Source organism: Aphelocoma coerulescens, chromosome 2 (genome assembly GCF_041296385.1).
Source record: "Aphelocoma coerulescens isolate FSJ_1873_10779 chromosome 2, UR_Acoe_1.0, whole genome shotgun sequence".
Taxonomy (NCBI): Eukaryota; Metazoa; Chordata; class Aves; order Passeriformes; family Corvidae; genus Aphelocoma; species Aphelocoma coerulescens.
The window spans coordinates 51,938,380-51,960,353 of record NC_091015.1 but is presented as its reverse complement, the minus strand read 5'-3'; the positions used below and the strand labels follow the sequence as shown (position 1 = coordinate 51,960,353).

Here is a 21,974-nt window from a genome sequence, read left to right as displayed (position 1 = left end):
CAAAGAATTAATGAATGATGCATGATGGTGATGAATACGAAATAAGCGATGTACTTTTAAAGTGTCTTTTCCTTTGTTTTTTCCTGAGTCCAATACAGAGCTGGTTTCTCGGGGACCCACCACGTAAAAGTTCCATTACTGACTTTCTATCTCTTACAGGGAGTATTTCCTGCTTCGTTGAGGAAATTGTTCCCGCTACGCCAGAGACGCTCCTCTCCTATCGCTGTTGAACTCAGTACCCACCCTGCTGGTCTGTTTCCTCCCCTTATCCTTGTCCGATTCCACTTAAGGAGTTCTATTGGGCTCACGCTACTGCCTTTCCATGGCCATTCCTGTGTCATCAGAGGCCCTCCACAGACCCAGCAGTTCAGCTCCTTACCTATCCTTTCCCCTAATTCCACAGACAGGGTTTTTTCTCAATTTTGAGATTTCATTTTCTAAATTGTTGTTTGAGTTTCACATACGTGTCTTGAATTGGGGTTGATACAGAGTTAGATTGTTGTGCTGGCTTTGCCTCTTTATTTACTAGTTGTTCTTTTACTAAGCTTGAGACTTCATTCCCAACAATATATGTGAAACAAATCCATCTTTCTCCTTTTGGACATTTACTTCCCAACCTGCTGTGAAAAACGAGGTTCACTCTCCTGTGAGAATTTAAAAAGTTTAATATAAAGACAATAAGAGACTCATAAAATAAAGCAAAGAGGTAATGGCCGGGTGCCTTGGCGCTCTGCCAAGAGCACACCTGATGCTAGAGGTGAGTCCTTTTTATACCATTTTTATTGTCTGTTCTTTATGCATATTCCAACTTTTCCAAGAGCTGTTCTGCCTTAATACTTGCGAGAAGCCAATATTACGATATATGTTTATAACAGTAGCGATGGAGGAATTCACAGACCAGATCATATCAAAGGTCTGTATCTTTGGGGTTTTTTCCTGGGGGGGGGGGGAGAAAGGGATTATAAAGCATTAAAACTTTGCCTATAGTCAAATGAAAATAGGTATGGCAATAAGCAAAATTTAGGTAAGAAGCATGACCAACATGCAAATGCCTATCCCTACAACATATATTTGAAAACATGAGAAGAAGAGGCAGAGAAGCAAGAATCAAAATCAGGAGGCAGGAAGAGGAGCTGGGAGATAGCAAATTACAGCATTATGTGAGACAAAAGGAAAAGAGGGATGAAAGCATCTTCAGAGCAAGGAAAAATGAGAATGAACTGATTCTGTCTTGTTAGCAATGAAAAACAGAAACAGAGACCTGAATTTCTTCATCTGATACTGCCTCTGCAAAAACACGTGAGCTGGAGGGAATAATATTAAGATACCATACAGGAGCTATGATCTTCTCAGAGAATATTGACTGCAAAAGGCAGGCAGGAAGGAAAGAAAGCAAGCATTAGATGAGATTAGGAAGGAAGGCACATAAGCTAAGTAAAAGGCGGGAAGTAAGGGATACACAGAGCAAATATCACCAAAGGTAAGAAAAACTGAGGCAGAGGAGGACCTGGATGTGGAACTGGGATTTGTGAAAGTGGAAAAAGGGATATAACAATCTCAGTTAGTGGAAGTGATTTTCTGCACAATATCTTGGGAGGCAAGAGTTAACCATACAAAAATTTAAATGTCCGGGATACATCAACATCAATTGAAAGAAATTATTCTTCCTCATCTAGGAAGAAAATGGGCCAATTTTAATATCTGGCTCCAAAAGTAAAACGCCACTACAAGCAAATGACAAAAATTGGTATGTATGAAGTCTTAGCTGCAGTCATGACCTCACTAACTTACTGTACTTTTTTTGTACATTTAAACACCTTTTGTAGAATTTTACACATTAGTAAGAAACAGAAACACACAAGCCATTTATTATCTGAAGAGGGCCAATCACAGTGACTATCAAATAGTGAAAAAATAATTCTTCTAAGTGACATTGTTGAATCCGTTTAGCTAGAAGAGATCTTGGCTTACACTACAGAGTAAGTGGTTTTGGCATGTAGATTTAAGTAAGGAACAGCATTATCTATGGTTCTGCCCAGTTCAGCCTCCTTTTCATCATGCGTGTCACTCTGAATACTTCAGACTTGCCTTTGATCCATAGAACTAAATAGTTTAGTCTCAAGCCATGATACAAAAATTAATTTTAGGCTATACATGTTACGCCACTGTGTCTCAACATCAAATTGAAGCAGACCTTGACTGGAATTCCTTCTTCATTTTCATGGTATCATTAGGTAAATATGCAACAAATACAGCTTTATTCAGTAAAACCTCTTAGTGTAATGTGGATCTTTCCTGTGCTCAGACATAAACCACAAAATATACTTTGAAAGAAGAAAACTCAAAACAACTAACCTCATAAGGAGCACAGCCCAAAAGCAAAGCTACGAAGAATACAAGAACCTTGCCCTACATAGCAGATCAAAAGACCCAAGTTCCTTTCTGCACTAAACCTTACTGTATTTTATATAAATGCAGTCAGTAAAGCACAAAGGGGATAAGGAAGAGAAGAAGATGGAATGGGAACACTTAACTCTGTACTTAAGAAAATTATAGGAAAAATAATACCTTTTAGTATTTCAGGAACTAGTACTCCTGCATTTAGCTGCATCTCTTACTAAATCTATAATCAGAAAACAGGCTGAAAAGACACACTCATAAGGGAGAGCTGCAGAATAACTTGCCAGACAGTATTTTTATATCTCTTGAAAACAATGCCTTGCAATAAGCTGTATTTTCAGGCAGAAATAAAAGCCTGTAGAATCACAAAACTGTCCAGGTGAGATGGAACCTTGTCCAACCTTCTGTGGGAAGAAGAGCATAGATGAAGACTAGCACGCTGTCTTAGACCCTCTTGAAAACCTCCAGCAATGTCCCCAGGGAGGCTGTTCCAATGAGCGCTCGATGCTTCCATAAAGACTTTCTTTCTTATGTCAAGATGAAACCTCTCCCTGTGCAACTTGTTCCCATTGCCCCTTGCCATGTGGCTCCCTGTGGAGGGACCCCACTCCTCAAGAATCTCACCCCTCAGATTTCCCCTAACTTCCTCTTACGGTAAAAAACAAACAAACAAAACAAACAAACAAACCAACCCCAAAAATCCTGAACATCCTAGCTAAGCAATCTAGGTTACAAAACTGCTAGGCTGATTTTTTTGTTTTAACGAGGATCAGTACAATACACCTGGGTTTTTTGTTTGCTTTCCACTTTACACCTAGATGACAAACAGGTGCACACTGAAAACGCTTTCCTTAAGGTAGAAAACACAGCCTCAAGGGGATTGACCATGACCACTTCTATCAAAAAGTGAGAAATGAAAAAAACTCAACCCACTCTGTTTTAAAACACTGCAGAAGCCCCCCTGGGCTGCACCTGCTCCCTTCACCCGTGACTGACAACGATAGGAGAGAAGGGATGGAAAAGAATCCAGGGAAGTGATTCTTCACCTGTATTCGGCACTGGTGAGGCCACACCTTGAGTGCTGTGTCCAGTTCTGGGCCCCTCAGTTCAGGAAGGACATTGAGGTGCTGGAGTGAATCCAGACAGACAAGGGCGATGGAGCTGGTGAAGGGTCTGGAACACAAGTCCTGTGAGGAGCGGCTGAGGGAGCTGCAGGTGTTTAGCCTAAAAAATGGAGGCTCTGGAGAGAACTTACTGCTCTCTACAACTCCCTGAAAGGAGGGTGTAGCGGATGGGGGGGGGAGGGGGGGTCTGTCGGTGACAGGACAAGAGGACGTAGTTTTAACGTGTTCCAGGAGAGGCTCAGGTTGGACATTAGGAGGAATTTCTTTGACGAAGGAATGATTTGACATTGGAATGGGCTGCCCATGGAGGTGGTGGAATCAACGTCCCTGGAGGTGTTTAAGGAAAGACTGGACATGGCACTTAGTGCCACAGTCTGGTTTACACGGTGGTGTTCGGTCACGGGCTGGATTCGATGATCTCAGAGGTCTCGAGGATCTCCAATCTAACTGATTCTGTAATTCCGTAATCATGTAATCGCCGCCCCGCGTGCGCTCGCCCCTCACAGCGCCTCACGCAGCCGCGCGCCGCTCCCGCCGCCCGCTCCGCAGCCCCCGCGCGCCCGAGCACGCGCAGTGCGGCCCCGGGCGGGGCGGCCGCTGTCAGGGCGAGCGGGCGTGGGCGTGCGGTGGGCGCGGCCAAACAGGGCGGATCGGCCGCGGTGAGAGCCGGTGGGCGCGGCCAGATGCGCAGCGGGGAGGGTACGGGGGCGTGGCCAGACATGGGGGCGCGGCCGACGGGCGCGGTGGGGTCAGGGAGGCGGGGGAAGCGGCTGAGCGGGCGCGGGGCTGCCGGCGGAGGCGGGCACAGGGACAGGGTGGGCTTCGACGGGAGCTGCCGCCGGCGCCGGGAGGGTGCCAGTCATGGACGCCACCACGCTGGAGCTGGACGCGGTGAAGTTCGCGCAGCTGGCAGTGCAGCGGGACCAGAGCGGGCGCTACCAGGAAGCGGTCTTCTACTACAAGGTACGGCACGGACACGCCGGTTCCCTCGGGGCGCCGGTGTCCCCTTCCCCTCCCCGCGCCCCGCATGGTGCTCTTGAGCTGGCGGAGGGTTCGCGCTTCCCCCTTCGCCCCCGGAGGGCCGGAGAGGGGTGTTCAGCACCCCCGCGGCCCGGCACGGCCCTGCTGGCGGAGAGAGACGCGCTGGGTCAGCGCGGCCGCCCCCGCCCTCCCCCGGCGGGTGTGCCCCGGGGCCGAGCTGCTTGGCCCGGGGAAGGTGAGGCGGTGCCCGCCGAGACGAGAACGGAAGGCCGTGCGTGCGCGTCGAAAGTTTGTCAGTCTCCGGAGGAGCCGCGTCCTTCAGCGCGGGTTGTGAAACGCCTTTTCACTGCGTCCTGTTTTTAGGTGGGAACGAGCGCTGTCCGTGCGCTGATGTTTACCGACAGGCTTAGGGGTAGCACTGCAGGTACTCTGCTTGAAAAACGGGAACGGGTGCTTCTTCCAGCTGCTGGAGACGCAGCCCCTTCAGTGCTTCTGGGAAGGTTCATCGTAACCTAAATACGTCTCTGCCCCGCTGGTTCTCCACTTTCATTCCTGGCCTCTCCCCAGGCCCTGCCAGGCCAGAAAGTGACCAGTTTTATGCTGGCAGTGTAAGCGCTGGGCATTTTGGAGAACCACAAGTACGGTCATCAAGTAAATAGAGAAGTCTGTGGTGAAATACAAGATGCTCAGCAGTAAGACAGCTTCAGCTCACAAGCTGTCAGTGACAGGTTTTTAACCTCGTGTGAGTATTCATTCCGTTAGGGATCAGATTTTATTTTTTCAGTACAGTTTCAGGTTGGCTTAGCTAAGGCTATAATGAGGTTGATTCAGTGTCTTGCTCAATACCTCTAGGCTTACTACTGGTATCTAGTGGTTTTTGTGCAACCATTAGGCATTTTTCACCTATGCAGATTGTCTTGTTTTGTTGTTTTATGTGTCTTAAAGTTCCATTAAAGTTCATATCCCATTAACTTCTCACCTGTGAGAAGGGATCTCTTTGAAGCCTTTGTTTATCCTTATCACAGTAATCATGCCACAAATTCCATTATCCTGACAAAGTCATTCTCTTCCATTAACTTGTTAAGGGATCCGTAGTTGGCCTTTTATTTCATAAGTACAAGGTATCTGTGAAATGTTTAAAAAGCATAGTGTTAATATCATGGTGGCCTATGCGTGTAAGTGTGAAAGAATAGGAAGAAGAGTCTAGAAGAGGTTGTTTTTTTTTTTAACCCAGTTTTTAATTTTGTGTGGGCTAAATTTATATATGTAAACCACATATATGCAAAAGTTATAGTTACTCATAATAACACTGGTAAGCTCTGTGTTCATCAGCAGCAGTGTGTGTGCATGGTCTGATAACCATGTGCAGTTCTGCTTCAGTACGGTGTATTTCTGTGTTTATCTGGAAGAAATTATTCAGTGCTATTCAGGATGAAAACATCTTTTTGTGCAAATAGTCGCTCTTGTATGCTTTTGAGCAGTGTATGGAAAACCTTTTTCACATACTGTATACAGGTGGTATTCTTGCTAAGTGGAAAAACGCAGCCCTGGCAGTCTTGGTGCACTTGAAGCTACACGAGACAAGAGTGTAACCTAGATATGTTTGGCTTTCCAGATGTTGCCTGAAGAATCACTGCCATGTTAGATTAAACAAAATGGTTACAAAATGTCATTTATTATTTCAGGGATATTTTATGCTGCTTTTTTTTTTTTTTTTTTTTTAGCACAGTGCAAGCTCTGGCCTGTCACCAGCTGTCTTATCAATCGCTCTAAGCAGTTCAGAGTTCACTGGTGCAATTACTAAGCATGTGGGAAAGCTTGGGTGCTGAACTGGCTTCTCAGGAACTTGACCTTAAGGATGAAATATGGAAAATGGTACAGTTGTTGCCATAGACAACTCCAGAACAGACCGGTGTGAATGGAGTTCCTGTGCCCAGCAAGTGCTCTTTGCTTTCTGCTACTGTGTAACTTTGATAGATGCCGAGATAAGTGCTGTATGTCAACTAGGTTAGGGTAGCTTGCTAATTAATGCTGCTCTGCAGTAATGTCAGGATCATATTTGGACACCGATGACTTCAGAAAAACTGCTGAAGGCTGTTGCTAAGTTTGGCTGTTGACCAGCCATTAGCAGCTTGCAGACTGATGATCAGTAGTTAGTAGTGTGACTGTGGCATGCTACTCATGACGAAGAACAGTAGTGACATTGGAGAGATCATAAATGCTAAGTCTGAATGTCACATCCATCTGGTCACTGGAAACAGCTGGCATGCTGGCTCCGCAGGCACTCGGTCAACTCCTTAGTCCTTTGCAGGTTTGATTTATAGAAGACTGTTTCTGTTGTGTTTACATCTTAAAGCCAGGCAAAACAATTGTGCTTGAAATCACAAAAACAACATCAATTATACACTGGTTTTGTAGCACTGGTTTGGAAATCCATGTTTGTTCTTTGCATCATATGTTGACCACATACCTTTGTGATACAGCACCTGTTTTGTCAGTCTGTACTTGCAGTATGTCACAGACAAATATACCCATTCCTTGAGCACGTAGCTGTAGTGCACTTTTCTCCCCTGCAAAAAATAGTTGTGTGCTAGACCTTAATGGTAGTTAATTGCTATATATAAATGGTACTTCTGCTTACCTTTCAGTGGCTGTGGGTGTTTTATGTGATGTAATATGGAGATGGATGCTGGCAGGGAGCAAGCAGTACTTGGTTCTGTGATGTTTCTCACAGAAAATATATCCTGATAACAAACACAGGCTGTGTCAGGATCAGTTTTAAGCCTGGACAAACTAAACAGATGAATATGCGACCAAGTTGCTAAGCTTGACAAAAATGATGGCCATAAAACATACAAGGGACCCCTGGCCATGGATCTGTGCTTGCCCTATGCAGGGCAGCCTCTGAGCACCATCTCTGTGAAGCAGCTCTCTAGTTACTATTCTGCTTTCTGCATTCCCAGCCTGCCTGCAACACGACCACCTCCTCTCCTCTTCTGCTGCTGGGAAGGCGAGCACTGCCACAAAAGTGGCGGGTTTTCCCTTGTCAGTAATGAGGACAAAACGAGGTTTCTGTCCTCATTTTTGTGGGGTGACAAATGTTGATTCTCCATATGGTTCTGAGACTCTGTCAGCTCTGGCTATTTATTGCAACCCTGGCAAACCTTACACGTCTTTCATAAATTCAGTGGAGGGATTTACAGCGCATGCAACTGAAGGCATTTTTTCTTAATAGATTTGTACAGTATGGAAAAAGCCTTAATGTGGGTAATGTACTGTGCTTCTGAGCCAGAGGCCTGCCCTCCCTCCAGGAAGGAGACTTGCATGCAGTATTTTGTGTACATTCAAACATTTAAAAAAACAAGTTTGAAAAGGTAGGAAACCTCACATTTATAGACTTTCCAGATTTGATAGCTTTATCTGAGTAGTAATAACTAAAAGAAATACTTTCTAAACAGAAATTATTGGTGTCTGATTTTGAAAAGCTTTTATATTTGTTTACTTTCATTATTACCAGATTAAATGCAAATGACTGGAATAGCTACTATTTTTTCGTAACCTTAAATCCTCAGCTTTAAAACCAAACAAATTTCAGTGCATGCTTGAAAAGTTTTACTTAAAATCTCCTAATTTCATACATTATGATATGAACAGGCCTAAGATCTGGTCTTACAGAACTGAATGTTTTTATAGTCTTCCAGGTTGCCCCAGATGTGAGAAATTAAGCATGATCTAGCTTATAACTTGAAACATTTTCTTTTGAACAGAATTTCCCTGTAGCCACTGAGTATTTTTGCAGAAAGCAAAGGGCTTGCTTTCATGCGACTCATGGCTGCTGTAGACCCTCTGTTTATGGTAAGTAATTTTCTAGGCAGCAAACATTAACTTTGTCTCAATTCTTTTCCATGCAGGAAGCTGCACAAGCCTTGATTTATGCTGGAATGGCTGGGTCCAACTTGGAAAATATTCAAGAAAAAATAAATGAGTACTTGGAGAGAGTTCAAGCTCTCCATTCAGCAGGTGGGTAAGGAGTTTTCTAATTAAAACACTGCTTAAATTAATTGAGTGGAAAGTTGTTTGCTGCTGTGAAATACACATCAATGGTGTTTGCTCTGTTTTTATTATTCTAATTTTCTTGTCCTTTGTGAGGAACCACAAATACAATGAGCACATCAGTGCTTTGAATTCTGATACATCATAAATTAAGTGGAGACTGACTTTCTAAGGACTTGAGTGTGGGTATTCTTTGCTTTTAAATATTCTGAGGAACCACATCTGCAAAGCAGACATGAGAAAGTAATTAAATATGCACCAAAAATTGATCAGGAACAAGTCAAAACTGGCATCTAAGCCTCAGCTGCATGATGGATTTGAAGCAAGTGGGTTCTGGTATTCATGTAGAATTATTAGCTTTGAGAGGGCAAAGGAGCTCTGAGAAAGGTTTCCTTGTTTGATCTAGTTTCCATATTTCTACTTAGACCAAATTCTCAAATTTTTGCACACCTGCAATTCTCAGAATCATAGAATCACTTGGCCAAAAAGGGACTTCAGCAGGCCTGTAGACCTGTGGCCTGCTCAAGGCAGGGTAGACATTGATGATTGCTCGGGTCCAGACAAGTCCTGAAAACAAGTAAGGATAGAAATTTCTTGGTGCCTCTGGGACCCCAGGGTACAACTGTATTTCTAGTGATTTTTGTTTTAATATATATGTAGTTGTAATCTCCCCTGGTTTCCATTCATAACTGCTGATTTTCATTCCCTTTCTTCACACCATAGTGCAGAGCCTGAATTCATTTCCTTGACAACCTTGCAACTCATGTTGGGTTGCTATTGGATCCCCCCCAAAACCATCTTTCCTCCTGGCTGGACAAGCCGTGCTCCCTCAGCTTCTTCTGAAAAGGCCAGGTCCTGCACCCTCAGCCTCATTAGGGACCTGATATTAGATGCAGTATTCCAGACAGAATCTGCTGAGTAGAGGGTAATGGTCGCTTGCCCCATCTCCTGCCTGAGCTCCTGCTGACACAGCCCTGGGTGCTGGTAGCCTTCATTGCAGCCATGGGCTTGCTGGCTGTGGCTCATCCAGCTGTCCCCAAGGCTCTTCTCCACCGAGCTGTACCCTGCAGGGTGTGAGTCTGTCCCAGGCACAGGGCATAGCATTTGGCCTGGTTGTTCCTGTCAGATCATTAGTTTAGCTTGTCTGTGTCCCTTTGAGGAGCAGCTGTGTGCTTGAGTGAATTGATTTGGTGGGGTCTGCAGTCTGTCTTCTCCTTCAAGTCATTAATAAAGGTATTAAGTGACATAGACACCTAAAGAACTTGTATATTGTCATAGTGATGTGTTTTCACAAATGATGCAATATTTTATGTAATTAAGCATCCTTGTTCTCAGTGTAGTATGAAAGAGATTTTATTTACATTATTTCACATCTGAAATATCCTGAAAGCTAACCTCTGCTTCAGGGAAGTGTGATGGTGGTTTCTTGTCCTTGCATAGATGTTTTTAGCAAAATTTAGAAGGATTTTGTTTCCAGATGAGAAATAGATATTACCCATCTGATTAGAGCTGCTAGTGTTTTGGTGGCATGTTCAGGATGTTTTTACATGTCTGCTGCTGTAAAAAGCTAAATACTTTCTTTTTCATTCAGTTCAGTCACAGAAGACAGACCCTCTGAAGTCAAAACAACAGTTGGACTTGGAGCGTGCTCACTTCCTAGTTACACAGGCTTTTGATGAAGATGATAAAGGCAATGCAGAAGAAGCTATAGAGTTGTACACAGAAGCAGTGGAACTCTGTTTGAAAACAGTATGTTAAGCTACAGGTTAACTTGGTGGAATTATGTGATGGTAAGAAATTCTTCCACTCTCACAAGTGACTGACCCTAAAAGGCTGGCTTGAAAATGGAGTACCTGTGTTTGTAAAAACTACTGTTTAATTTTTTTTTCTCACTGTTGTTTTTTTTTTTTAGTGTTTCTTCCAGTCTTTATGTTACTACAGAGCATTGTAAATTTATGAGGACTTGTGATTTTAATGTGGTTTTTCTCTGAACTGGATTATACTAAAAATTAGAAATATTCTGGAACCTTTTTCATGTTGATTTTTGCCTTGGAGCAAATGCCACAAACAGAAATTAAAAACTGTTAAATATGAAGATGACTTGCTAATGTGTCAGTAGTATTACTTTCTGACAACATTAAAGGAAGTCATTTAAGGGAAATTTGTGTGTATAACATTTTCTGAAGATGTAACAGTCTACTGATGCCAAAACTATTAAAAATTACTACTTGATTACTCAAGTGTTCAACATTAAAGCTATTATGAGTGAATTCAAGTCACACTGAAATTAATAAAGATGAATTGGCTATTACATAAACAATGAAGAATATAATTGCAGGTACTGCTTTTCTCCCTGAAGTCCAGTTGCCTTAACTAACTCATTACAAGAAGAGCTCACCATCATAATGTAACTCCACCAAGTTTGTTTTTCTTTTTCTCTTCTTTTCAATGTTATAATGTAAAAATATTTGTGGGTTGTTGAGGGTGTTGGGGTACTGTTGCTACATACTAGAGTAATCCTTTCCTCTGAATTATGTTAACAGGTTTTACCTAGGCTAAAACCCCCCGGTGATACAGTGTAACCAGATCAAGAGTTAGTAGAGCTGCTCTAGTTTTTCTGCTTGGGCTGTTGGAGCAGAATGTTTTCAGTCTATTACATAGCATTTACTGCAGCAGCATGCTGCTTTTCCTTTGCTGTGTTCCTCCTTCTGTTGTGTCAGCGCATGCAAATATTACTGAAGTTAGTCTGAAAGTATCTCGTATCAACAGCTGCATTTATTGGGTATTTCATTAGGTAAAAGATACTGCTGAAGTTTCTTTTAATCTTGACTAGCATATTCTTTTGCTGACATGATGGTAAGCTTTGTCCCTAGGGATGACCCAAAAGTACCTTCTTCCCAGGATAAAAGGAGAGTGAAGAAACTCTGCTATCTTGAGGCTTTACTTCTGTCTTTCTCCTCAGTATACTAAGGTGGAGAGATGTGTTTCTTCCTTACCCTTGAAGTATTCAGAGAGCAGCCATTACTCCTCTTTAGTGGCTGATTCCTAGATGGGTGTGCTGGTGTTCAGTCTTCACTACTTACCTTCATAAATCTTTAAAAGTCTTTTCCAACCAGGACCTCTAGAGCGTAATTTATTTGCAAATGAAATTAGTTGCTTGTAGAGGGTGTTTCTAGTTTTGTTTCTTGGGGTGAAAGTAGCTTGGTTTTTGTATCCTCAGTTGACCTTCCTGATCTGGGATAATCAGTCAAGGCACAAAGCTAGCACCTGAGACCTGCTTATGGGTGCCACAGGAGAAGCCACACCTCATGTTGTGCCTCCTGCAGATTGTTTAGCTGCAGAAGCCATGCTTCATCTGTAAGGAAGACAAAAACATAAACTGTCATAAATGACCTCCCGAATGGGAACAGAAGTTAACACTCTTGATATCTGCTTTGTTGCCCTGTCATAGATTATTTTATGCCTTTGATTGCAAGTTAAAAACTTTGTTCTTGAAACTCCATCTTGTTTGTTTGTATTTTATGAAAGTAAACATTTTAAATTTTTGTTCCTAAGTTACCATGATCATTATAACACATTTGGGGAAAAGAATTTGAACACATCCAAGTCCAGCAGTATATGCAACATTTGGTTGTGTCTTCTTTCTGCCAATAGTGTTTTCATACAATTAATTCTACTGGCAATTCTTTTTGTGTATGCAGTGTTTTGCATGCTGAAGAATTTTAGACATAACTTCCATTCTATCAACATTTCACTAGAACAGCAAAATGGTATTTGCTTACATAGTATTTTTTTATGCTGAGCTTAAAAAAAGAAACAACAATAAACAAAGCAAAATATTTGCTCATTTCAAAATGAAAATTGGAAGAAATAGCTAGTTACTCTTTGCTCTAATCTAGAAGTATGACAACTGAGTTTATAAAACGTGTTGATGGTTTTTGGATGTGTAGATTTTCTTTTTATTTTGCACTTCAGGCTACTGAAACTTCAGAAGCAGGCCTCCAGTCCAAACTGAAACAGCTGGCCCGACAAGCACTAGATAGGTGAGTACTGCTAATGTTAGTAAACATAATTGCTGTCAGGTCTAAGTGCACCCTCTGAGCTGGATTCTCAGTCTAATATGTCTGTGTGGATTCTGTGTAGACTAAGCTCCTGTAGAGTTCACCTTGGAGCTAGTTGCCAGCTGCTTCACTGCTGAGTGTAGCAGCTCTTGTTCCAACCCTCTGGGAATCTTGGGACACGCAGAATTTGGAAAGGACTCTACTTCAGAGATATAATCCAAGTACTGTAATTATTGGCCTTCATAAAGATGCTGAATTCAGGCTAGCATGTAGTCAAGGTGTCAGTGTCTCTTCATAAGGAAGACAGCTTGGAAACTGGGAAACACTTACCTTGATGACAGCAATCTAATTACACAGTATACGTGTAGTGAAATCTCTGTCTGAAACAAATTATGTAAGTTCAATGTACCTCTTTTTAAATCAGCTCTATGATGGTGAATCACAGGCTATGTTGGGCAAAGTTTCAGTATAAGCTGGGTTTTCGCCCTTCTCAGTCTGTGTTCAGAAAAAAATCCCAGTATTTTGCCATGTGTGTGACTATGCAGAAGCTTAATGAAGCAGTAACAAAATATGGCTCCTGCATACACGGTGTTCAGGCAGTTGAAATGCTGGGTTGTGAGAATGCCCGTGGGGTTTTACTACTATTATATCTGCTAGGCAAAATAGATCTGTAAGGTATGAGAGGAAGCAAATCAGTTTTCTCTCTGTGTTTCACTGATCTTGTTCTGAGATTCCACATAATGAACACTTACACAAATTCTCCCATTAGCATAATTTAGAGGCAATAAAAATCTAATGAGTTCTGTCAAAAGTAACTTGTATGATTATGTATGATTATGTATGAAATGCTGTATTTTAATTGATTTGAGAACAGAAAAGTAAAGAAGTACCAGCATCAGAAATTGATTTTTTTTTTTTTTTTTTTTTTTTTTTTAAGAAAATGTGGTGTCAGTCAACTTGGGCATTAGCTCAGTCTATTTAATGTATGTGGGAACATGAACAAAGAAAATAAATAATTGAACTGTAATTATATTTTTATCACTGTTGTAAAGAAAATGCGTTTTTTATTTGTTTTAGAGCAGAAGCACTGAAGGAATCCATGTCAAAGTCATCTCAGAAAGAAAAGTCAACTACAGCTAAACCAAATCAGCCAGTCAGAACATTCTTTCCATTGGGACCTGATTTTTCTCTAAATGATAAACCACAGACAATCAGAGCAGTACAAGCTAGTGAATCTCAAGGTCAGAGATACACTGCAGAGGAGATCGAAGTACTCAGGTAAGTTGAAGATTTTCCAAAATTAGTTCATGAAAGATCTGGCTCTGAGAAATCAAAGTGCAAAGTTGTTTTTACAATTATACAACTGCTACTTCACTTGAAATTGAGGGAGTGTAATATTTTATAAGCCTCTGCCTTCTGTTGCATGCAGTTCCTTTTACTTGGATTTTTATTATAGGTGTAATAAGCTAAATAATCCATAAAATCATTAGCCCTAATTGTGGCTTTTGAAAACTATCAAATATATAATGTTCAAGAGGTAGTTATCTTGTTTTCAGAAGCACTGTGTCTTGTTTTTAAAAATTCATTTTGTTATTACCTTCTGCAAATTAGTCTTTGGAAGATGATTGATAGGTTTGTAACTCTTTTTTTGTTTGTCTTTCCTATGACTTGCAGGAAGACTTCAAAGATTAACGGCATTGAATATGTACCTTTCATGAGTGTTGATCTGAGGGAACGTTTTGCCTTCCCTATGCCTTTTTCGTAAGTATGCTTCAATTACTGAACTTCTCTTTTTTAGTTTTGTTTTTATTTTCAGAACTTTCCCATATTTGGTATTTCTGTATTTTTTTTTTCAGAGTTTAAAATTGTTTACATAGGCTTGTAAGCATAATTTAGGCAGAGATATTTAAATACTACCACTTCCTTTTTCCACTCTGAACTTAAAATGTTGTTGTAAGCTGATCCTGCTCTGTAGTGCTTTTGCAGTTGTGTCTTCAAGCCTACAAGGACAATATTATATTTGGCTTTTTGGATTATCGGGCTGGACTGGCAACTTTAGTCTGTTTTCTGATGCTGCTCCATGCTAATGAGTTTAGCTCTGTTGCCTGTAAAATGCAGGTGATAGCTGTTTCCTCTGCAAAGGGCTATTCCAAGGAAGAGTGGTATGTAGCAGCTAGACCTTCATTCATAAGCAATAATAAGAAGTTAAGATTACACAGCCATAATAGACAAAGACATTGGAGTTGGTTGAATTTTTTTTAACACTTTTGCCCTAAAAATCACAAACTTAGAAGCAGTGTTCTTTGAACTTGTTTTAAACCTTTGTAATTGTTCTATGCATGTTTTGTACCATCTATCAAATATATGTAAGATTGGACATACCGTAGAAAGCTTTTCTAAACTGCTATTGATTTATTTCTACTTTTTTTCTCTCTTAAATTTAGTGATAAGTGTGGGAAGCTACCATTATCCCCCAAACAGAAAGCAATGTTTGCCAAGTGGGTGCGACCAGATGACATAACAAATAACCCTACGATGATCTATACTGTGTCAAGTTTCAGCATAAAGCAGGTAAATTGTTCCTAAGGAGAAATGTATGCTGTTAGTAGTTTATCATGGGGGACTTTCTTGTTCAAAAAGGAATCCTGTCAGATGTGAGAGGGCTTTCCTTGGCTCTCATGAGATTAAATAAATAGAAAAAATGTTGCTCTGTAGGGGCCTCATGTTGAGCAAGCATACATTTTCTTCCTCTTTAATAGTAGCTTTGCTTCTTTTGGTTTAAATAGTCCCATTTGAAGGGAATTACCAACTGACTGTTTTCCTGCCCTTCACACACTGCATTCATCTCTCAGTATCTGAGTTATTAGTAAATGTCCTCACTGGTTTTGTTTTCTTTTATTTATAGACAATAGTGTCAGATTGTTCTTTTGTGGCATCACTAGCTATCAGTGCAGCATATGAAAGAAGATATAACAAAAAATTGATCACAAGGTAAGTAGCTGTTGCTTTGTAAGATCTTTTCAGACTTAATACTGCCAAGCTTTCGCAGTATATTCTGTGACAGCTGTACACAGTAAAAAACAGCATTTGTTTCACCTTCGTCTCCCTGGGACTCATGTGGTATCAGCACTTCTAAGCTGGAAGCCAACTTTCTATTGAAACAAAGGGGTTTAAATCTAACAGCAAAAAGCTGTTAGACAAACCTTCCTAATAACAATTTTAAGTCAAAATTGGGAACAGATTGGGAATTTATTCACCATAGACATGTTCAAAGAAAAAACAATTTTCAGGCATTTATGCACACTCCAATATCCAAGATTTTTTATAGATGCTCTCAAAAGCCTGCCCAATTTATTGCATCATGGTATAGGTGTTTTGTTTCTTTTTTTACTACCAGAACATCTCATCTGTCTTTGTTTAATGGATAACCCAAGTTTTATCCAGCTGGACAGGGCTTTATTAAATTTGCTGTCCTGGTTAGATAATTACCATTGATGAATTTTCTGGGGTGTACAAGCCTATGAAGTTGCTCCTTTACTGTACCTGCAGTATATTAATCAGGTTTTCTGGAGTGTATGGGCCTTTGACTCCTTAACTTGCTCAAGATAGCTTTCTTTTTCTATGATATCTTATTCGTCTCTAGTTATATGATAACCATTAAACAATTCTTTATTGAATTTTGTTCTTCAACTATTGGTTAAGTTCTCTAAGGGGTACGGGTTCATGGAGTTGCTTTCTGCAGGTGCAATGAGGTAATTTCTCAGGGTTTTCTACTGATACTCAGCCAACACAGATCTAAATCAAAACCAGCTAAAATCACAGTCAAACATTCCTTAACTAATTAAACATAGTTAACTGCAAAATTTTTTAAAAATCACAAAACTTCTGGCTAACTAAGATATAACTCACTGTCAATATACATATGTATACAGACACTGGAGTCTAACTTCAGATGTGCTTTGAGGAGTAATAAATAGTTTGGAAGGATTCTTTATTTTTTGGGGATTTTTAAAATATAATTTTTATTTATAATGCTCTGTAGTTTCATTTTCCTACTTTGTTAGCTGCTGTGCAACAGGTGATCCATTTTACAACTCGCTGTGGAATTCATGTTAGCAACACTATCTCAGCTCCACTCAACTGGCATCCCATGATAAATGTACCATGGGTTTTCTGGACTTTTCTGGGAGATTCTTGCCAGACCAGTGGGTGAATGTTCTTGGATTGTTTTGTTTTAACCTATTCTTGTGAGAAGTGAATTTGTAGTCTTTTCAACAGCACTGAGTTCTGCACTGCCTTCTCCTTCAAAAGTTTGACTTGTCATTCAGGCAAATACTGTATTTATATTATAGATGTGTAAGTACTGTTTGCTTACTACTAACATGAATTTGTTTGCCTTGCTGCTCTTTGAGAAACAATTAGGTTACTTACGTTCTTTTTGCTACTATACTAAGTAGAAAGCTGCAGCAAGAGCAAGACCTGAAAAATAAAACCTATTTAAGCATCATTATTTTTACTAAATGTGAGTTGTTCTTCATTAAAAATTCCATTTTTGTCTTCAGTGTAAATTCTGAAACAGACTGTGTTAATCCATCTTTTATTGTAAGTGTACAGCCAAGTAATTTATGTCATAATTTCCTCCTTTTCCTTTTTTTTTTTTACTGTTAACAGTATAATCTACCCTCAGAATAAGAAAGGAGAACCAGAATATAATCCATGTGGTAAATACATGGTGAAGCTCCATATCAATGGTGTTCCTAGAAAGGTAAATGTTTTTGGGGAACCTTAGTACTGTTATTGCATAAGTCATGTATTTTAAGGCTTGATCTGCTTCACTATGAAGTGCTTGCATAGCAAAAACTTTAGGCAGGTGTTTTTGGAAAGTAGTTTTTAATGGTCAAACCTTTTTGAGATTAATTTTTGGTTTTGAAGTATGCAACCATATACTACTTCTGTCTGTACTTCTATAGATGTTCATAAAAATAGCCTTACGTCAAATTCATGTTAAAAAATGCCTTATATTACTTAGCAGAATTGTGAAAACCAAACAGGAACAAAACAGTGTATGCCCTATTTATGAATTAGACGTACAGTATTCCGCTCCATCTTAGAGAGAATTAAAGAATGCAGAGGGGGGTGTCAGGAAGAGTATAGATACGGAATGACTGTAGAGGAATAACTCAACTGATAACTCAAGCAAGGCCTTGCTTGACTACAGATTTTTAGTAAGAAGAGGAAATACCTGAAGATAAAACTTTGCAAACTCACAAACTACTTTATTTTCTTTTCAGTGCAATAAGTAAGAACATAAAAAAAATATTTCTTCTTATAATACTTAACTGTAGCACAGATCGTAGTGACTGATGAATGTTTATGAGAGTTCAGAAGTTCATAGTGTGGAGAAGCAGGGGGAAACTCCTCAAAGGCTCTTAATTTTTCAGATATAACGTCTGGGTCAGGAAGTCCTTGAGCTACAAAATTCCAGAGTCTGAATGTTTCAGGAAAGTATCATTTTTGTGTCTGCCTTGCTCTTAATAATCCTACCAAAATATCTCCTAATGGCTGCCTTTTGTTAGGATGAATGGCCATTTGCTCTCCTATGAAAAGGTCCATTCATTCCTGCACAGATAGGATTTGACCAGAGAATGTACTGTTGGTAGCCTGTGTTTGTAATGGACTAGTGCCCACAGGAAACTGAAACATCTATTCAGGGAAACTGTTTCAGACCACTGCAGATATGCAGTAAGAAACTGTAATGATGATGAATATATATACTACCTAATTTAAAGAAGAAAAGTTAATACTGTCACAGCTGCTGTTTTGAGTTGTTTTTCCTTTTCAGAGAGAAGAAGCTTAAATGTGGAACAAGAGGCTGTGAAAGTGATACGACACAATTTGTTTCCTTAAAGATAAATAAATACTTATTTCTCTTCTGGCTACCAAGCATCATCCATGTTCTGATTCCTAATTAGTTGAGGAATATTGTTAGGCTTTCTTTACTTTTTATGCTTATCATTGAACTGAACTTTTCTGCAAGTGCCTTTTGTAAAGTACTACACACTGTATAAGATTGTACTGTCACCATCAGTCAAGGCAGCCCAGCCACTTACATGTCACCCAGTTAGACCAGTGCAAGTAAGAGCTGGCAACAGAATTTCTTGTTCACTTTTGCAGGCCGCTGCAGGATTGACAGAGGTGTCCATATGTGAGAATAATGGTCAGGTCTGGCTGTGTCTGAGAAGCTTTGTATTAATGAGGGTCTTGGTTTATTTTCTAATTACTTTCAAAATACTTTATTAGCTTTATGATGATTTTTCATTCATTTCACACAGGTAATCATAGATGACCAGTTACCTGTTGATCATAGTGGGGAACTTCTCTGCTCATATTCCAATAATAAAAATGAATTATGGGTGTCACTAATAGAAAAGGCTTACATGAAGGTCATGGGAGGATATGATTTTCCTGGATCAAATTCTGTAAGTATGAGATTATTTCTAAGAGAAAAAAGTTTCCCATAGATAATAATGGGTAAAATAATTTCCTTCTAGTGAAATCAAAGTGAACAGCTTGGGGAGACAAGTATTTAGTTTGACATTTTCTTACATTTTTTTCTGTTTCTTTCTTTCACAGATATTCTTAGCTGTACTTAATTAAATTATTCCATTGAAATAGAATGAGCAAGACATCTTGATGGTCAGAGCTAATCTTAGTTCTCAGACTTCAGTATTGATGCTTGTGGAGGGGAGGTGTATATAGAGTCTAGATGGAAGTGTTGGGTGAAATCATAAATTCTCTTTGCCCATATCAATACTGCTGGTTTTGGTTTCTAACCCTTTCAATAAATAGGGCAGTTCTCCCTCATTAGGTAATGGAGTCAGCTAGGAAAGGAACAGTCTAGTCATTTAGAAGGTCTGTATAGAGGGAGCAAGTACTTTGATCTGTGCAAGTTTGTTTATCAGATTGTTCCACTCATCTCCGTAAATACGCACTGGGTTTCTATAATGTGGTTACTGAAGAAATAGTCATCATATTGCAGTTAAACTGACATGCACGTTATTCTTTAAAGAGGGACACTTTGCTGAAATGAGTAGCCCACATAATTTCTTACTTAGGAAGCCTTTCTGACTTTAACTTCATACTATTAAACTTGTAAGGATTTTTTTTTTTATTTCATGGTGCTAATTGGTGTCTTGACAATCACATTCTTGGTGGGTATACTTGGTAATCATCACCTCTCAAAAAATTATTATGGAGACAAATGTGGCTTTGTGTAAGGGGTAAATGTAGCACACATTTTTATGTGTGTCAGTGTCAGGCTGCTTTGTTTTGAAGGACAGAAGCTGGTGAGAATAACTGTGTTTTATTTCCATTGTCATCCTCTAACTTGCTTTCTGGAAAACCAGCTTGCCTGGTGACATTTAATCTCCACCCTTCCTGTTCCCTCCAATTTCCACTGTATTCCAGCTTCCTTCTGTAATCAGGGTTACTTACAATCAGGCTGTCTTGCACTTGTAATTCCTCAAGTTCCCACCCCACAGTGCTGGTTATTGGCATTTCAAGCATTTACAGTCTCTGCTTTTGCTTTGAGGGGTACAAAGCACAAGAATAGGAAATAAGCAATATTTCAGGGAGTGGGGAGATTAAAGCATCTTTTTATGGAAATACATGTCAGTGTCAGCTTTACCAAAAAGAAAAAAAGCCCAAACCCTGAGCTTTAGAAATAAAACATAAATTATTTGAAATGCATATATAGTAGCATGGTTCCAAATAGTGCTTCTGACATGTGCTTTAAAAGTCTGTAAATCAGTGAAATAAATAGAACACATCACACAGTTGAGCATGACTGATGATCCTGATATGCTTCCATTGCTCTGGAATTCCAGTTTATTTCATCAGTTCGTTTTCCAGCTTTTTTTTTTTTTTTTAAGCTACTTGGAAATTTTGTCCTTATCTAATCAAAGAAGGTTTTGTTTGTTAGTCTTAATCTTGACCCTTTTATGCATAGAGCTGTATTGTAATTTATGTGTGCTTGATTCCTTTCAAGGGGTTATAAGTTGTGTACAGACATCATATGTTTATATATGGATTATCTGTTCTGATTTCTTTTGAATGCTTGCATTTCAGAATATTGATCTCCATGCACTGACTGGTTGGATACCTGAAAGAATTGCTATGCACTCTGACAATCAAGCCTTCAATAAAGATAGCACTTTCAGAATGCTTTATCAGAGGTAAACGCTTGTTCTTTCCTAAGTAATTAAAATGCTTGCTGTGTAGTAGCTGTGTTACCACTCTAAAAGCAGTACAGTCACCACAGATACTTCGACAGCATTTTGGTACTGCTACAAATTGTGCTTTATAAAACCTCCATGTGCTTTCTGGAAGAAGAAAAATTGAGATATTGATGGCTTCGATAGAACAGAAGATTAAAATACTGGGGAATTTTGTGTGAGGGAATTCCTTATGTATAAATTAAAAAAAAATAATAACCCTTTCCTTGATAAAGAAAATAGAATACAGAGTCAGAGGAGAGCAGTTTGGAACCAATATACCAGTTAGGTGTTTAAAAAGAAGAAGGATATGTGTTCTGTGTTTCCACACTGTTCCCCCAGAACTATTATATCTGCTGTCCTTAGCAAGCAGACATAATTCAGTATTTCTAATCATATCACAAGATTATGCCCCATCAGTAAATCTTCTGGAGGAGCACCAAAAGTCTATCAAAACTGCAATACTGGTCTTCAGACCTACCATAACAGCTGGATTTGATGGTCTTAAAGGTTCAAAATAAATGATTCTGTTATTTTGCTTATGATGAAAGATATAGCTGTAATTTATAAATGCCAGGTGTACCAAGTACTTTGATTTCTTCCAAAATGGTTTTGTGCAGCCAGTGTCTTACGTATTTCAATGCAGTAGAAGGGGATTATTCTGTTGACTGAAACATCTGCATCCATGCTAAAAGAGCATGACACTTCCTACAGTGTTTTTTCAGTTGGTTAGGAGCTCTCAGAGCTGTCAGCAATTTTTCAGATATTCTGGTGTTGTAATTCAAAGATGTGACTGAAGTTCGGATGGGATCTAGCCATTGCAGCATCGCTGTTGTTCACCTGTGCTAGACTGAAAATGTGTTGATCCATAGTCCAGTGATCCTGTAATCTGTCTAGGGACACTGGGTATGTACTTGGATTTTTAGCGTGGGCTGGAAACATGCTAGTGTGTTTTCACAACAGCAATTGTTGCAAAATTAACAACTGCCATTCAGAACACTAAACTTGAGTATAAACATCTGCAAAAGTATAGAAGCATGAACTTCTCATTCTTCAGAATCCTGGGGGTGTGACAGACTCGA

The 21,974-nt window shown here is 39.8% G+C and overlaps 1 protein-coding gene across 4 annotated transcripts in view; it reads left to right on the top strand.

The window, feature by feature from the left end:
- The first annotated feature begins 4,309 nt into the window (after positions 1–4,309).
- CAPN7 (calpain 7) overlaps positions 4,310–21,974 on the top strand; it is a 33,214-nt gene continuing 15,549 nt past the window's right edge. For 2 of the 4 annotated variants that reach the window (XM_069007436.1, XM_069007432.1), the window contains exons 1-11: positions 4,310–4,487; positions 8,417–8,525; positions 10,150–10,307; positions 12,534–12,601; positions 13,697–13,897; positions 14,294–14,380; positions 15,064–15,190; positions 15,525–15,610; positions 17,291–17,384; positions 18,952–19,098; positions 20,747–20,853. In XM_069007436.1, coding sequence (XP_068863537.1) covers positions 4,386–4,487; positions 8,417–8,525; positions 10,150–10,307; positions 12,534–12,601; positions 13,697–13,897; positions 14,294–14,380; positions 15,064–15,190; positions 15,525–15,610; positions 17,291–17,384; positions 18,952–19,098; positions 20,747–20,853 — 1,286 coding nt within the window. In that variant the 5' untranslated portion in view covers positions 4,310–4,385. Of the gene's footprint in view, positions 4,488–4,808; positions 4,869–8,416; positions 8,526–10,149; positions 10,349–12,533; positions 12,602–13,696; positions 13,898–14,293; positions 14,381–15,063; positions 15,191–15,524; positions 15,611–17,290; positions 17,385–18,951; positions 19,099–20,746; positions 20,854–21,974 lie in introns of those variants that run through there. The other 2 variants (XM_069007433.1, XM_069007435.1) reach the window with 2 other exon arrangements.